Below are 18,611 nucleotides of genomic sequence, written 5' to 3'. Positions count from 1 at the left end.
CTCCAGCGGGGCACAAGCCTGCAGTAATGTCCCTGTGCCATCACCCAGCACTTTGGGATGCCCTAGAGTATCTCTAGTGGCAACAGGCAGCTGAATCACACCCTGGATGTTGTTTATTAAAGGAACCATGTTGTAACATTTACTTTTGTCATGTGGTATTTTTGCAGATTTTGCTTTCTACAGTTATGGCATCTGTTTTTACATCCATAGATTAATTCCTTGCACCACTAGTTTATGGGGCTCTATTGCTTCTGTGCTGTGTCTCACTTCTCTTCCTTTCTCCTCTCTCTACCTCCTCCACAGGATTGCATCTGACCTACTGTTTGGTTTGGTATGGCTGCAGGGATGATTACACCATGGCAGCATCTAATTTAATAAACAATAAAGCCACTGTTTTGTATATGTAAGTTTGTCAATGGAAATAATGTTATCTGTGTGTTATTTTATCACCCCACCACCAGCAAAATGTTCAGGTGTGGCTTTGGCATTTCTAATCTGTGCAATAAGCATTATTTATTGCTCATAGCCACTGTCTAAGATGTTTTAGGTGGACTTTCCTGTCCTCTTAACTTGATTAGCACGCAGGTTCTGTATGAGCTGATTTGGTTAATGGTGTGATTTTTCTAGTTACTGAAGTGCATAAATCACTGCAACCTCTAGCATGGAAGTGATTAAACATGGAAATGTATGGGAATGAGTTATACGGGTATAAACACGTTTCTCTATGTAGACACTTTTGTGTGTCCACATGAGGAATCACAGCAATGTAATTGTAATGGATGTGAGTTAATCAAGAAAAGAGCAGTGTATGGTCTTGTGTTTCCCATATTTAATTCTGTGCTCATAACACTCCCCTCTTCCTTGCCTCTGTTGTGTATGCTTTTATGCTGTATGGATTGCCCTTCTAGAGGAATTTGTAATCTAGGGTGTTATTCTGAACGTACTGCTTTCTGTCTGGGTAGAGGAATCTCTGAGCAGGTGGGCTAAGTAAGGGAAAACACTAATATTTGAAGTATAATAAATGTGCAGTTGGGTAGATAGCCTTGCAGCTTCTCTCATTGCAATTAAAGTAAGCTTTATAGGAAAAGAATGTTATTTGAGCAGCCAGGGTAACTTTTGCCGTTTTCATAGTATATGTGTATTAATATTATCTCCAATACATTTCTCTGCCTCTGTGCAGAGAGATGTGTTGCTTATTTACTCAACATGTCATCAGCATCTCCTGTTCCTCCTCTGTTCAGCATGTGTCCTTTGGGCTGTATTCTCTGCATATTACTTGAGCCCTGTTCTGAAGAGTCATTCTTGTGTGTTTTCTTCACAATGTTCCTTAGTCTGGTCCCTTCTTGCTTCACTCAAACGAGCTTAAAAATTAGGGCAGGTGTGCTTAGTGGTAGCATCACAGAGGAAATGCTTGGACAGAGTCCCTTTTTCTAGGTCAGCCCCCATGTACCTTACCCATTTTCCCTTCCTGCAGCCCCTTCCTCATCCATTAGAGCTCCAGCAGATGAAGCAGGGGTCCCATAGGCAACAGCCTGCTAGGCTGTACAACCCTGGCTTCTGCCTGGCTTGGGTGCCAAGTTAGGGTGCTGTGAGAAAAGAGTGGATCATTAAAATCCAAAGTCTGAAATCCTTCACACAAAGGGAGGTTTGCAAATGTGACTTGCAGGAGCATCTCTAATATCTGACGTACCTTAACTTGTGAAGCTTGTTTTGACTAACTTAATATTGTTCTTTGTACATGCATTTTTTTCTCCATTGTCTGTTTGTGTAGGGATTGTAAAAATCAGACTGAACATCTTTTCCACATTCCCTGGCAAATTTGTCTTCTGACAGTCCAAGCCCTAGCTCAGCAGCAGGGCTGGGACCTGGTAATGTGTTTTACAGGCTTCTGCTGCCCAAACTAACAGCAGCAAATTGTTGTTCTCTGTGTGAACCACACTTACAAAGGATGTTACAAAGTTTGTGTGTGACTTTCATGGGTATTTATTGAAAGCAGAAAAGTGAGGATGTTTGGGAATACTTCATTGCTTCATTCTGGGCTCTGGAGGGTGGTGTTTTCTTGGGACACAGGCACAAACATAGTTAAGACACAGACATGTAAAAGTTTTAGAAGCGCTTTGTCTCTCTGAATTTTATTCATTAATGGGAAGCTTTTACTTAGGCTTTAATGCAGTGGTGGCCTCTTTCTCTCTCTCAGGAAGCAGTTCCTGTAGAATCCCCCACAGAGCACACAGAGGTTAATTGTGCAGTCTCCTGCTTTTATGGGCTGCAATGAAGAAGGGTCTTGTGCAACTCTTGCAAAGGGGAAGGCAAGTGTATTCTTGTCTTGTCTATGGAAACGCACTGTCCTTTCTCTTAGAGAAGGCAGCAGTTAACAAAACAACATAGATGTGATTTCTGCCTAAGTAGTCATAGTTGGGAAGATCTTGGAAAGCTTAATTCATTATGGTTTCATTGCCGTGTTTGCAATTTATACAGAAAGAGGTTCCAGGCATGTGAGAGTGATGGCAGGTTCTCAAAGTAACATCCTGGAAAGTGGCAGAATTAGCAACCCCTTACTGTTTCTACAAATCATATACATGCTGTAGTGGGATCTCTATTGGGTTTGGATCCAGAACTTGTTCTGCCATTACTTTTCTAAGGCATTTCATGGAGAAACTTGGAGTGCTTCCTGATTTCCAGTGATTTGTATGTGGAATTTTGATGCTGAGTCTTCTCAAGGATACAGAGGAAATACTGAGAACTAGTGGTGGTTTGAATGAAATTCATGAAAGCTGAGGGGCAAACTTGATGTACAAAGGAATACATCAAAGGATTTCCCCTATTCTGAGAAGGTTTTTTGTTGGTTGTTTGGTTTTTCTTGATCCTGAGTTTTGAAAGGGAAATGGCTCTTGTAGTTTTTTCCAAGCTGCTTTAATGGTGTCCTCTGTTCATGGAGTCTGCATGAACAGGTTTATCAACAGTGATTTGAGGATGGGTACTGTTAACCATCATTTTATTAAAAAACAAAAAGTTCACAGGCTCAAAGGAGGCTGAGTTGAAACTGATATATTTTTTGCTTTTTACTTAAATGTGATCCTAAGACACAAGTTCTACTTTTTTACATTGCTGCCTGTGAAGAGCTCAGTGTTCTGAATATATAGATTATAATGGCCTTTGGGATGTTGTGCATCCACCAGTTTACCTACTTTCTGGCTTTTGGTATTGAATGATAAACACTCCTGTTCTGCTCCTATCCTCCATTATCTGCACTCACAGCCAACCTGGCCATCTTAAACATGATTAAAATATAATTCAAAAGTTATTAGCTAATTATGACGCAAAGTACTTAATTTGCCATTGCACTCTAATAACTTAAAGGTACTCCTGATAGCTCAGTAATAACCATATCACAAGCAAAAGGACACGGTTGCTACTAACTTAATAGGCAGCTTCCCTCAAGATAAAACAAATAACATACCTCAATGAAATCGGATTCAAGCTTAGTAAAATCATCTTGGCAAGCAAAGAGAGTATTTGTTAATTTTTTCTGTGAAATGTTATCATTGCCAAGAAAACTTGGTTACAAAAAACAGAGATGGCAAAAGTATTTGCATGAATAATTGATTTAACATTTCATTGGTTTAAGTAATTTTAGGAAAAGTGGTTTTGATATGCTCTGGAAAACTAGAAAGTTGTTTAAGGACTTATTTGCAAGATACCAAACACTGTAGGAGATGTGGGGCTTAAAAGGCTTGTAGACTGTTCTTCTTCTTCTTCTTCTTCTTCTTCTTCTTCACTGTTATATCCAGTGCATGGACAAGCCTGAAAAGACAGAATAGTAGAGATGGCATTTTAAAAGGTTAAAATCCTGGTGCTCAAGCTGTGGCTATGGTCTCTGGGTGTGCAGGGAAGCCCATGTGTGTAGCTCCTTATTGCCTGATGTCCTCACAAATACCTTGAGTGAATTGCCCTCTGTGATGAGAGGGATGATGGCAGGCATCTGCAGCCTCCTGCCCTGCTCTGAGTCTCCAAGATTTGGCAGGTGGGTCACTCAGGGTGCTGGCTGCTCCCAGAAGTGTCTCAAAGTCCTAGAGGAACAGAGGGGCTGTGGCACCAGTCTGTGGCTTGGCTGAAGAAACAGACAAGCAATCCCCCAAATTGGGGATTGCAAGGCTTAAGTTTTCTGGAGATGTATCTGTATGGTAGCAAAAGTACTTGAAGGTGTGTTGGTATCTGAAGGCAAGCAAAACTGTGAGGATCAGGGATGTATTCAGTCACAGGATATTCTGAATTGGAATGGATCCACAAGGATCATCAAGTCCAGCTCTTAAGTGAATGGTCTGTACATGTCTTGGGAAGTGTCTGTCAGATGGAGGAACCTCACTTTCTTAAAAGTGATGGGGTTTGTGGTATAAAGATCGTGGTTTGGGGTGGGAAAACAACTGGTGAGCAGTGGATAGACCCCTCTCAACCACATATGAAGCCTGTAATGCAGCCTAAAGATCCAGGAGATTTGGCTGACACAGTATTGAAATTGCTTTTAAAACACTTACCTGCCCAGCCTTGTGTGAAAAAATGCAGATTAGGGTTTCAGCCTGTTCCTCTTATCAGTTCTGCATCTCCCTGGTTCACCAGAGCAGAGAGAGAAGGAATATGGTAAACAGAAACTCCCTGGCCCATCCATGGTCTGGGGTAGTGCTTTCCTGGTCTCACCCTTGTTACCATCTTGCAATGTGGGAGATGGTTTCCATCTACCTGCAAATACTGTTCTCTGGTCATGAGCCAACAGCTCTCAAGATCCCATCCCAACCATTTACTCCTTTCTGTTCTGAAATGTCAGCATTTCTACCAGTGCCCTTTGTGTCTGGGCAGATGATGGTCCTGATTCCATGGTTTGGGAATGAGGGTTTGAACATCCCGAGGGACGCCAGTGACAGAGGCTACATTTTTGGACTGACTTCTGTGGAACATTTGAGCACCCTACACCCACCAGGGTGACTGTCAGCCCACCAGTATGTTCTGTGCACCAGGGGAGTTGCTGTATTAGCTCTATTTCATGGTGTAATCATTAGTTCTGGTGTGAAACTCCTAGGTGGCTAGGTCACCTCTTTAGGAGGGAAAATACAGCTTTTAGTTTCTTTTGGAAAAATTTCTGTTTCGGGCAAACAGAGGTTAGGGTGTTTCTATTGACTTGTGGATCCTTGGCCATCCATTTTTTAATGCACCCCTGTGTTTGCAGTGACCCATGTGTCCACGTTTGTTCCGCTGTCATTTCCATACCTGTCTCTCATTCTCCACACTCATCTGTGGCGTAGACAGACGTAGTTTGCTCTCGTGTCAGTAGCATTCCTGCAACATGACTACACCATGTTGTGCAATTCATACTTTTCCAGTTAATGTGTCAGTTTGTCCATCTGGATTAGATCCAGCAGCTATTAGTTCATTTTGTAATATGTCTGATTGGCTTTCATCTCTGCTCCTGATGCTCCCTCTGATCAGGCAGGTTGTAGCAAATCCCATGTTTCTCTCTTTTTTCTTAGTTGTTTGTTTTTTTGGGGTTTTTTTTGTCTCTAGTGTGTTCCCTGATGATACCCTGTCACTCATCATTTCAGATCCTTCCCATCTGCTCTTCGCATACTTTGCTCTGCCTTTAAGATTATTCACCATTTTTTGTCTATCTCACTTCCTTCTAAATGCCTTATGAGCCCTCTGAGCTTGTCCCCACCTTTTCTTTTACTGTCATGCTGAAGTAACAATCTTAAGATGTTTGAAATCTTCTTCATGTAAATGATTCAGTTCCTTAATCTTTAGCAAATATTTCTACAAAGGTCTGACATCCTTTTACTCAGGATTTGGCATTTATCTGGCTCTTTAAAATGCCATGTAACTTTTTTTTTTAACATCTTGTAAGAACTGGTGTTTAAATACTTCTTCCCGTACATTCTTCTTCTCTGTAATTTTGGATCCTATATAAATACTTTTTCTATAGAAGGTTTAATGAGCTTTTAGGTTTTAATGCATTTTTCCCCTGTTACCTTTGCTTTATAATTATTTGTATTAATCCATCTTCTCATAATGTAGGAACTGTATGTGCCAAGAAATTCTTGAGACTCATGGACATGAAACCTTAAATTAAATGTAAGAAGAAAAAGATAAGAACAAATTATAATAGCACTGAGAGCAAGAGATTACAACAGGGTATTTGGTTAAAATGTGGTTTTCGTAATATATGTTCCTGAAAATTGCAAATGTATTCTGTTATGTTTATGAGCCAACTTTTGTTATGCAGAATTATAAAGGTTGCTATGTATTCAGTCTCTGTGGATCCAAATTATGTGAGTTATTCAAAAAATAAAAGCAGGTTGATACTGTCAAAGTGGTTCTCTGGAAAAAAAGAATAGGAACTCATAATTCTCCACTTGGGTAGGATAACATTTCTCACTGGCATGGACACCACTTCAACTGTACTAGCTGCTAGGGGACAGTGCAAAATTATATAATTTAGACATATGAGGAAGTAAAATTAAATAGCCATGAGATGAGCATACCATTAAACAGATCTCATTTATAATGGACTCTTATGCAAATTGCCTTTGAGCACTCAGTAAAAGAAAATGAAAAGAAATTAATAAGGATGGCTCGAACTAAAAAGTTGCAGAGGAAAAAAAAAGTAAAAGCTCGTTACAACTCACTCTCCTCACACTCCAGAGTGTTAAATAAGCATTCCCATTAGCCACATAAATATAATGATGTGAAAATAAAACTTGCACTTAACTTTTAAGGACCAAACTTCCAATCCCTTTGCTGCAGTGGCTCCAACCAGATGAGTAAGATTTCAAATAAAATACATTTACTTTGTCATGTGATTCATCATTAGAGGGAAAGAAATGTGTTTTCATGAGTATTTTGCTCTTTGCTAGCTGCTGAATATCCTCCCTCAGTGAAATCCAGACAGTTACTTGCCTTGCCATTAGTGTGGGGTTGCAGGTTCCAGGGCACCACTGCTGCTCCTCCTGCTGCACAGCCCCCTCTGATGGGTTAAAAAAAGGACTTCTCACCACTTTTCCTCCCTTTTTCTTGTTCTGTGAAAGACGTGGGCGCACAGAACTCTGACAGCTCAGAACTGTTGAAAGTAGTGTATTGCAAAATATTTTCAGTTAGTTTGTAGTGTCCTCTGATAAAGATGTTAATAGAAGAAATTATATGCTGAATATATTCAATTATAAGAAACCTGTATTTTCTCAGAGGAGAAATGTTTATTTTTACCTTAGTTTGAAAGTAATGTAATATTCTGCATGTTTGTAAACATCAAGGCTTGCAGCTTTTCCATGTTCATTGGATCCTTTTGATTACAGAAATGAAGAATTTTAGCTCTGTCCAGTGAAGCCAGTAAAACACTTGGTAGAACTCTGTCATTTTTTCTTGGCATTAAGAGAGTTTTGCAATAATTGACTCGTTTAATTACTACTGGGCATCTTGTTCCTAATTATTGCTGCTTTCCCACATTTCCAGCTGAGGCAGAATATACTAAAGTGAAGTCTTTTCTCTTTATGTGTATAATAATAATAATATATTTAAATATTTATACAACGAGAGATCAAGGCTATAAGCACACTATGTATACAGTTCTGCTGCAGACAGTATATTTTTATGCTTGACAAGTAGGACTTTTTTCTGAAGAAATTGAGAAATCCTACAAGCAATCATCTTCCTGTGCTAGTTTTTTGGTATAGAAATGCTGTTACAGGAGTGCTGATGTGTGGGAACATCCATCTCTGTAGTATTTTATGGAATTAAAACAATTATATTTTCCATTCCTTGTTGTTTTTTCTCCAGTAAACGAGGGCTTGTAGCTATACCTAGTTTGTGTCCTTTAAGTAAAACCAAATTCTCACATGGAAGCAGGGTTTTCCACTGGTTATATTTTCAACCCTTGAAGCATTCGATTTCTGACAGTGGAATATGATGAATAAAGGAATGAAGCCACAGACATTAATTATTACACATTGGAGGTCACACTTTCAACCCATGGGACGTTAATTTTCCTGATATATGGAAAATTCCTGCCTGTTAGTTTTAATTAAATATTTCAGAAGCACATTTTCTTGTAAATGGACTACAGTTTCTTATCCTTTACCCTTGATATTTGGCTAATTCTGCATATAATTATCATCTTATTTTGCAAGCCTCCTTCAAAGTGCTCTCCTGTCTCGAAACTCCATTCAGCTGTTATGTATTTGTCATTTAAAACAGAAAGGTGTCTTTGCCAGTCATCAGCCAACATTGTCAAGAAGAAGATGGGGAAAAACATCTTTCAGGTTTTCTTGGGAAGTGAAATTGCAATGACTTACCAGTCCTTTCTTGTGCTAGCAAACTGGTGTCTCTTAAGCATGTATAATCCCAGTGTGAGACCCAGCAGGAGTGCCAGCAAAGCTTTGGGTGGCAGGAAGGATGGTGATCAAATTGTATTGTACAGAGGAGGTGACAGGGGAGGCATGAGAGAGTGCTTCCCACTGTGCCCCTGGGAACACAGGAGTTCCTGGTGAGGATGCTGGAAGGTGAGGATGCTGGTTGTTCCCTAGATCCTGGCATAGCCCAGTCTCCTCTCCTGATGGATGTAGCAAATGCAGATTAGGAACCAGGACCATGTCACCAGATTTGGATCCCATCGTACCTCAGGTTTTTTCCTTGAAGGCCACATGAAGGATGCTGTAATCTGCATTTTTCCATCTGAAAAGGAAAAAAAAAATATTTTCTTTACAGAAGTCTCTGCTGGGGGTCTACCCTTCCAAAGCTGTTTTAATATGTGAAAGTGTATTGCAGAGTGATCCTGGGAGGGGAGTCAGGAGGGAGTTGGGACTTTGCAGTTCCTGGGATTTTGCTGCTGCTGCTGCTGTTGCTGCTGCAGAGCAGCAGAGCACCGAGGCAGCGCTTTCTGTTAACACTTCCAGTCCATTCCCAAAGCCATTCAGGTCCCAGGTAGCACTCCCAGTGGCTTAGCACTCTCCTCAGCATTATGGTTTTGTCTGAAGGCTCCGTCCTCTGATACTATCTTGCTCTTCTCTAAACAATTAATAAAATGGAGACAAAAAGCCTAGAGGTTTAAAATATGTAATTATATAAGTAATTTAGAACTAGGAAAATGCTGCAGAAACCAATTACAATTATACATTTCAGTAATGACTGACTTGGCCAAATACATGTTTTGTGTGTGAATTCCATGATAAATTTGAAGATGACATGCTTGAGTATGGGGGAAAATTAATTCTAAATGCCGAGTACTTCCATATTAGACATAAAATGTGGCTCATACACCACGTGAACAGGAGCCTGTGTTATATGGGCTGTCGCAGCTTTTGAGCAGCAGGGCAGGCAGTAACAAGTCTTTGAGGAAGAAAGCTCGAATAGTTCAAGGGATGGCTTTGAAAAAAAAGTGTTCTGTACCTGCTCATGATGCAAAATATATTTAATTTGTTATATGTTACAGATTTCATGCAACTTGAATTGGTTCATGCATTTATTACAGAATTGTAAATGGCCAGCTGGGGTTAATGGAGTTTTATTTGTTTTCTGGTCTCCTCCCAGCTGGTGAGAAGCTATAGATGAGATTTGTATTCTGTTCACAACGTATATATATATACCTGCTCCAGGCACAGACATTGTTCCAAACTCAATTTGGGCTGCCTGTGCCATTTTCAAAGGGAGGATATTTGGCTGTTGATGCAACACAGTGTATGGTTGCCTGGAGCCCTGCCCTCTGCAGTTCCCTGAGGCCCTGCTGCAAGCCCTGCTGCCTCCCCCTCCTTGGGAGCCACTTCTGACTTTTGCCTCTTGAATCCCTTCTGGATATCCCCTTCTGCTGGCCACTGGATGGGGCATCTCAGCCTGGGGTGCTTTGTGCAGCCAGGAGGGCTGATCACCTCTGAGTATTTGGTGGCTTTTTTTTATTGCTGGTAGTGGGGGTTTGTTGTTTATTCACTGCTTTTAAAACAAAACAAAAACAGTGTGCTGTGACTGTTTGTTGACAAAAAGTGCTTCCACATTGCACTACAGACATGTGAACAGGCACACAAAATCAGACCTGCCAGTCACTCCTGCTCATTTCATTGGGAAACCATCAGTGACTCAGGAATGTTTTGCAAATGCCCCAGTGCAGTAACAAAACATCTATTTGGTGTCACTCTGAGGGTTTTGTTTGGCTTTTTCAGCCCTTCCTATTGCTCTAACTAAAGCTGGTTTGGGAGGCCCACATGCAGAAATGTATGTGTACTCAGTGGTTGATGTTGCAAGACCTGTTGCCAAGAGGAGGCTCTCTAAGTGGCTGTGTGGTTCTGGTGGTCAATGGGTGTTGTCTAAAAGCTGAGACATTTTTCTGTATTATTTGGGTGTTCTGCTTGATACCTGCCACAAGAACTTAACTTTTACATTAAAGAATTACCTCACATTGAAATGTTATCAACTCTGCACCCCCATCTTTACATTACCACTATGTGCTGCCCCTCACCTTAGCTGTGCCTGCCCTAATGTTGGTTGCAGTAAATAGTATCCAAAAAGTGACCTGAGTTTAAAAACAAGTGAAAACTAAGCAAAGAACCAAGCCAAACTATTCCCCAGGTACAGTTTCCAAACTAAATCCAAACTAAATCAAGTTCCCTATGCAATCCAAACTAAATCGGGTTTCCTAAGTGCTCTATAAAACAGAATGAGTCAGTTCAGGGCGTTGGAGCATCTAGAGGGGATGGGCTGTGCTGAAGGGGACTATCAAAAGAGGTGTCCAAAATAATTGAGTCATTGTCATCTTATGAGATACAGATTGGGGCAGTGAGGTGAGTGGGAGAGGCTGCTGGCCTGGCTTCTTCCCTTCCACCTCCCCAGCTGTGCTGCTTGGAACTTAATGAGGCTATGCTAGAAAATATGTGGCTTACACAGTGGTTTGAAACCAGCCCTTTTCTAATGAAACAAAGCCACAGAGCTGCTTCAGTGAAGTGTGCATGGGAGGGTTTTGTAGTGCTGGGCTATTTGAGCAGCTCTTGAGCAGAGCTTGGTCTGACTGTGCTCCTTGTCTCTTGTTTCCTCTCCAGAATTGGCCGGCTTTTCGATGGCACAGAGCCCATTGTCCTCGACAGTCTCAAGCAGCATTATTTCATCGACAGAGATGGGCAGATGTTCAGATATATCTTGAATTTCTTAAGGACATCAAAACTCCTCATTCCTGATGATTTCAAGGTGAGATTTCAAGGGACTTGGGTGTTTTGCATGCACCTTGGTAAAGCAAGTATCTGGTGTGTAGTCAAAAGAGAGGCCTGGATAAGGAAGGTGGACTTGCAGGGTATGGTGTTTGATTTCAGGTACATGGCAAAAGTAAGAATGGGGTTGCTAAAGTGGTGTCTTCCTTTCCTAGAGTGGCATCAATATTAAACTTTCCCCTCCTGGCTATAGTGGTAATAAAGCAACCTTGCCAGATTTGACCCAGGGAAATTAAATGTTGTACCATACTCCTGGAAACAGAAGTGACAATCTGCAACTGACTGCTCATGAGCTTTACTGATTATTTGTCCTTTCATCCAATTTTATGCTTCCCCAATGATTGCAGCAGCTCCAGTTTCCACTCCCACACTGAAATTCAGAAAATGGTGTGTGAATCACAATATTGACAAAATAAACTGCACACATGGTAATGTCTTGAATGCGTACTGCAAATTTAATTTTGGAGTTTTAGTCAGGAATGAATTGTTCTATGTTTATTATTTAAACTTGAATAAAGTGCTTGCTTTTTTTTTAGGTTTTTTTTTTTTTAGTTTTTAGTAACAAATTGAATTAGTGGTATTTCAATGTCAGACAAAGCTTACAGAGGCAGAGCCTCAGAATCCATGCGATGTTTATCTGCTAGTAGGTATGAGGGTATATATATGGGGTCTTCAGTCGGAACAGATCCTTACCTTCACTTCATGACCACCTGGTTCACTGCAGGAAATGCAGCAGTTGGGATTGGACAGGAGAGGTGATGGGTGATGAAGCAGGGATAGAGCAGCAGGACTGGTATTCAGTCCTTTTCCCCTCCTAGCTGAGACGGTTTTTCAGGCATTTGGGCATAACAGGTGTGAGGCTGAGTTCAAGAGCTGTATTTCAGCAAGCTTTGAATCATCTGCTGTAGACACATCCTTGCTACTCCCCTAGTGACAAGGGCAGATCTCCCTGAATAATGTGGAGTTTGGAGAAAACAGATAAGCATCACTTCCTTCTTTTGAAGCCTTAGCATGGCTTTGTGCTGCTCTCGGCACTTCTCCTGCAGGTAATCAGAAATATAGAAAAAGGAAAAGCCACCTTTCATGCAGTATTAAGAAATTACATATGTAGAGCTTTTTAAACACATAAATATACTGTAGCTGTGTTGAAATTAAAAATGTAATTCCTGGCAAGTTCACCCAACTGTGATGTTCAAAGGGGTGTCCTCCCCAGTTATGCTTTAAGGTGTACAAAAAAAACAGTGATTAAAATGAACAGGGTTTCTTGTTTCTTAGAAATATATGTGTTACATTACTTTTTTTTTGTTACACAATAAGTGTAAGCAGTATTTAGTATTTTTACCGTGATTTAGGTGTCCTCATCAAATATTTGGTTTCTAGTTCAAATTCAGGACCATACTGACTGTTACCAGGCTTCTCTTGTCATTCTGTTTCTCTCTCATCCCTAATTCTTATGTATCTCTTTTCTCTGTATAAATATTTTCCAAATGGTTTTATGCTCTTACACCTAGAAAAATAAGATTTTTTAAAAACATTTTTTAAATTTAAAAAATGGCAGTAGGCAGACTCCACATCATCAGTTCTAAATTACTTCTGCAGTGGCTATGCCTATAAATGCATTCCCTCTGCTCTGGCATTTGAGATGATGTAGTAAACAATACTAGTGGCAAAATAGGGAAGTATTAAAAAATACTTAATTTTTAAAATGCACTAATATGTGCAAACATTATGCAAATATCTGAATCATTTTACACTAACAAACATTGCAGGCTTCCTCATTTACATTCTTATACCTGTTATAATGCCTGCTAGTATTGCTGTAAGACACAATGGATCCTAGTGATGAATTTTCTGAATCCTGATTGAATTCTGTTCCATCTGTTCAATGAGATCATTATTATATGACATCACTGTGGGGATGAAATATGGGGAAAAGTGGGATTTTTTTTTTTTTTTTGCAGAAGGGAGTTGAGCAAGCATAGCCTTACTTTTGCAAGTGCTGCTATACTCATTGTGTTCCGAGTAGCTGATTGTTGGAATCTGGGAAATTTCTCTGGCTGCCCTGGAGGACTTGAAACCCTGACAGGGGGCTTGGAAACCTTGGCACAGAGTCAAAAACACCTGTGCCTTCGATTTTAGCCCTTGGAAAAAACAATTACCAACTTTGTATGAAGATGTGCAAGCCACAAGAGTTTGAATAGAGTGTTAGTGAATTTATCACAGGGTGAAAATGTAGAATTTTGAGTTTTTAGACTGTGGGTTCAGAAGCCAAGATGGAGGGATTTGGGCGTGCCTTGTCCTTCTTCCTTCTTCTTCTTAGCCTCCATCTTCTGGGTGATGTTGACACTTTTAGATTGGTTTAGAGTAGAAACACACTGTCTAACATAGGTGATCGGTATTTGGAAATTATTGTAAATAATGGACATGTAGTTTTTAGTATAAAAGAGAACACCACCTTTGAAGGCAGTCAGTGTGCCTCAACCCAACCTGCCAGACAGACCTCAGCAGGTCGGAGAAAGAGTGTTATAGATAAGAAATAATAAACAACCTTGAGAACAAAAACAGAAGAATCCTGACTCCTTCTTCAGCTGCCAGGCTGGGCAAAGAGACTAACATATCTCGGGGTCATTGTGACCACAGAGACCCCCGAGAGCTGATGGTTATTTTTTGCTTGCACTGTTACTTTATTACACCTTCCTACACAGTCATGAGGAGCTCTGTCCAAAGGGTTCCAAACCTAGAGCAGCGTCGGCCTGAATATCCATCTACCTTAAGCACCACATTAGCAATGCCTCTCTTAATGTGTGTGTCTTTCAGGACTACAGCTTGTTATATGAAGAAGCAAAGTATTTCCAGCTTCAGCCCATGCTAGGAGAGATGGAACGGTGGAAACAGGACCGGGAGAGCGGCCGCTTCTCAAAGTCCTGCGAGTGCCTGGTGGTGCGAGTGGCCCCAGATCTCGGCGAGAGGATTACGCTGAGTGGAGATAAGTCATTGATAGAGGAGGTGTTCCCGGAGATCGGGGATGTGATGTGTAACTCTGTCAACGCCGGCTGGAACCACGACTCCACACACGTCATCCGCTTCCCGCTGAACGGATACTGTCACCTCAACTCAGTTCAGGTAAGACGTCACACGGGCAGTTTTTGAAAGGGAGCTGCTGGCCAGGTGCCAGGGGCTGACCCTGTTCCATGTCACTGGAGCGTTTTGGTGAGCAGAATCAGCTGGAGGCTTTGAGCAAGTTACTTAACTTCTGTGTGTCGAGTTGTCTTTCTCCATTTAATTAATGTATCACCATTTAATCCACTTAATTCATGTATCTCCATTTAATTTATGTATCAATTCAAATCTCTTTGCAAACAAACTACAGTAGTGTTAGAATTTTCCGTGATCATAGGGAAAACCCTTCACTTGCACTTCCAGTGTTTTTTCCTGATTTTTTATAGCATAGTAGAGACCTGTTCCAATTGATAGGACAAGGGATAATGATTTAAACTAAAATAGGGTAGGTTTTTACTAGATGAAAGGAGGAAAATTTTTCAGTGAGGGTCATGAAACACTGGAACAGATTGCCCAGAGAGGTGGTGGATGCCCCATCCATGGAAATATTCAAGGGTCAGGCTGGACAGGGCTCTGAGCAGCCTGATTTAGTTATAGATGTCTCTCCTCATTGCAGAGGGGTTGAACTTGATGATTTTTAAAGGTTCCTTTAAACTCAAAGTATTCTATGATGCAATTTAGCAATGTCTAAAATCAGTAGATGTTATAAAATGGATAAGGGATAAGAAAAAATCTGGGAGACAAATGCAGATAATTCCTGGAATAATTATAATCAACTGCAGTGTTACTGTTATGTTTTTATCCTTTGTTGGTTAAAAGCAACCAGCCTCAGACACCTGCCTGCCCCTAGTTAACACATCCTGCATAGCCAGCACTTCCCATGTGAAATCATCAATGGCACAATTGATGCTGTTTGACTTAAACACACCTCCTAAGTGCTGCAGGCTCATGGGTGAATTCTTTTACAGAACAGGCTTGCAAGCTGAGCTTGGCATCTTTTCATCTGCCAGGTCCCACTGTCCAGGTAGAGAATCACAGTCATTAAGGCTGGAAAAGATCTACAAGATCAACAAGTTCAGCCTTTGATCAATTACCACCATGTCAACTAAACCACAGCACTAAGTGCCACATCCAGTCATTTCTTGAATATTTCCAGGGATGGTGACTCCACCACTGCCCTGGGTAGTCCATTCCAATGCTGAACCACCCTCATGGTGAAGAAATTCTTTCTGATGTCCAACCCAACCTGAATGCCCCCTGGTGCATCTTGAGGCCATTTCCTCTTGACCTGTTGCTGGTTTCCTGGTAGAAGAGCCTGACACCCACCTTGCTACAGCCTCTTTTCAGGTAGTTTTAGAAGGTCACCCCTGAGCCTCTTTTTGTCCAGATGAAGCACTGAGGCACACTGAAGGCTGGCCAGGCACTACACCTGTGCTAGCACTTAACACAAGGCTCCAGAGAGACCTATCTAGACCTATCTAACTCAAGTTAGGCTTGGACAGTTGTCTCTTACTGGCCTTGACTGTCATGCTGAAACATCAAAATTGTTTGTCATAGAGATTAATGCAAATTTAGGACAGCCTTAGATGTCAGATTACAGCTGAAAAGAAGTTTCAAGGATGACTGCTTAGCTATATCACATGACAGTTATCAAGGCAGTTGTGTCCTTCAGCACTTTGTCACTTATTCTGATGCTTACATTTTTGTTGCACAAATAAGAATTACAAAGCATATTTACTGATGTGAAAAACCTGAGTTAGAGTGGCAAAATATGTACAGGCTTGTGTAATGATCCCACATTGGTAATGGGAGGATATAAGTATCTCCCAGTACTAATAAAAATGGGAGACAGGAAAGGACTACCAATAGACCTGAAGGATGAGGTACAGACCAAATGGATTGTCCAGGGCTGAGCTAGTTTCCAGAGTTACTTCCACCATATTTTTTCTCAGGAGAACAAGTTCTCCTGTTCTTTTTTCCAGTGGCTTGCACTGACACATTTGGGCAGGGGCAGGGGATTTTGGCATATATTGTTAAAAGCTACAGATCACATGTGTTTTGATCACTGTTTCCAGGTCTCTTTTCCTATCCCTTCCTTTTTTATATGACTGCTGTGCAGTTAGCCATGCTCAAGTACTTTGGAAAGACATTTGCCAACCTGAAGCATTTTATGTAAAGATGTGGCATGTCTTCTTTGAAGCATTTTTAAACCTCAGCTTTCTTCTTCCCCTGCCCTAGTCCTTTGCAGTCTTCTGCCATTCTGCTTGCCAGTGTTGTCCCAGCATGCATGCAAGCCAGTTTCACAACTGGTGAAACAGCTGGGGAAGCCATGGTAGGCACCAGATTCCAGCACAGCCCTTGTGAGGTCTGAATAGAGGGTCCCACATCCTCTGGGGTCCAGGAGCATCAGCCTGTTCCTTGGGTTTAGCAGGCTGACTCTGGTAAATCCCAGGAAATCACCTTCACAGGCAAGGCAAAGGAAGCCTAGAACAGGTGAAGATGATGATAGAAGTAACAAAGAGTTGGTTTTTAAGTCTCTAGTAAATATCATGGTAGGTTTTCTGAAATTATGACCATTGTTATCTACACTGTCACCATTTCATTGTGGTGTTTGCTCAGCATCTGCTGTGCAATCATGTATTTGCCCTTTTGTGTTGTAAATTCTGTAAAGCAGAGAATGTGTTTTTCTAGTCCTGTTTCTGTGGGCAGAAGAAGACTGGATTTATTGACAGTACTAAAAAAATAAAATAAATTTTTCTTCATTTTTTTTCTCTGCTCAGTGGCCATAGTCAGCAGAAATCAATCCAGTACAGTTAAGCTGTGTAACCACTTTTTTTCCCCATGACTGAATCCATTTGAAAACAGCAGTTATTATCATTGCACTGCAAATAATCTGTTAATTTACTTATACATTGGTGTTTGTTTCCTCTTTTTGCAGGTACTTGAGAGGTTACAGCAAAGAGGGTTTGAGATTGTTGGCTCATGTGGAGGTGGAGTGGACTCTTCCCAATTCAGTGAATACGTACTGAGACGAGAACTCAGAAGGACATCTCGTGCACCCTCTGTCATTCGAATAAAGCAAGAGCCTCTGGACTAAAATGGACATGTTTCTTTATGCAAAAAAAAAAAAAAAGGAAAACAAAGAGGAAAAACAAAAAGGGGGACATTTCATGTGCAGTTTGGACTCCAAACAAGTCCTGGAACTAAAATTGAATAAAAGACACATTTATATCAAATATAGAGACCACACCTGAATTCATATGGGAACACTTGGAATAGTAGTGATAATAATAATAACCTCAAGGTATAAAAGAAAACACACACACACATAAAAAAAATATGTATGTATATGTATGTCTGTACATATATATATGTATGTATATGTCAAAGGGTAGGAAATGCAATGACAAAATGTGGTAGATGAGGTTGGTGCTGTGATGGCCATTAAGTGTTCCAGGCCCTTCCCGGGCCCACTTAACGGTGTACAAGCCATTGCCGGGGGGGATTCATGGACTGTTCTTCACCCATTTTCATTGCCAAACAGCCAGCCACTTTTTAATGTGTACACACCTTGACTCAACTTTATTTGCATATGGAGGTTTATGTCTGTCTTTTTTAGAGGTGGATGGGCAGGTGTTCAGGAGACGACCATCCATTGCATTGGAAAGCTGAAATTTTAAATGTAGTTTGTACAGAAGTCGCACACTTTTTGTCAGCCCTCACAGATGTGAAAGGTTAACTTTTCTTTTGAATGAGTTTTTTTTGTTGTTTTGTTTTGTGTTTTTCAAAGGGGGCCAGAATAATTAATATTTGGTAGAGATGCTCTGGTTTGAATCTGCTGCTTTCCTACAATTTTTTCAAATTTTATAATGTATTAAATACAATAAACTCCTGTTTAAAATAACAAGGGTCTGGTTTAAGCCAACAGAAGCAGAGAGGGGGATCGCACTGCACTCCAGCATGTAGAGGGGCAAGGCAGTGGGCAGGCAGAACTGCCTGCACAGGGTGGAGTGAGTTTAAGGCAGCAGAAGCTGTTGAGGGATATTCTGGTGTGGTGCACATGGCTGCTGTTCCTTCAGCACTGTCCCAGCTGGAAGAGAAATTGTTGGTCAGACATCAAAATAACACCAGCTCAGCCCAGGGAAACCCATGAAAAAATGACACCTTGTTCTGTAACCTTCAGTGTAACAGCGAATCCTTGCATCGTTCCCTCTTGATTAAGGAGTTGGCAGCTTTGACTCTCCAAGCCCTTGCCCTGCTGAGTGTTAGCCTGCTTGGTTTTCAGGTTGCTCATTTCCCTCATTTCAAGCCGTTGTTCTGTCA

At 41.0% G+C, this 18,611-nt stretch overlaps 1 protein-coding gene across 3 annotated transcripts in view; it reads left to right on the top strand.

The window, feature by feature from the left end:
• The window catches only part of KCTD1 (potassium channel tetramerization domain containing 1), a 69,689-nt gene extending 51,494 nt beyond the window's left edge, over positions 1-18,195 (top strand). For all 3 annotated transcript variants that reach the window (XM_059488839.1, XM_059488856.1, XM_059488848.1), the window contains exons 3-5: positions 11,064-11,208; positions 14,046-14,351; positions 17,227-18,195. In XM_059488839.1, the coding sequence (XP_059344822.1) occupies positions 11,064-11,208; positions 14,046-14,351; positions 17,227-17,385 (610 nt within the window). In that variant the 3' untranslated portion in view covers positions 17,386-18,195. The remainder of the gene's footprint in view (positions 1-11,063; positions 11,209-14,045; positions 14,352-17,226) is intronic.
• Positions 18,196-18,611: the final 416 nt, after the last annotated feature.

Source organism: Ammospiza nelsoni, chromosome 1 (assembly GCF_027579445.1).
Source record: "Ammospiza nelsoni isolate bAmmNel1 chromosome 1, bAmmNel1.pri, whole genome shotgun sequence".
Taxonomy (NCBI): Eukaryota; Metazoa; Chordata; class Aves; order Passeriformes; family Passerellidae; genus Ammospiza; species Ammospiza nelsoni.
Note: the sequence above shows the minus strand (reverse complement) of the source record. Positions and strands in the feature narration are given on the sequence as shown.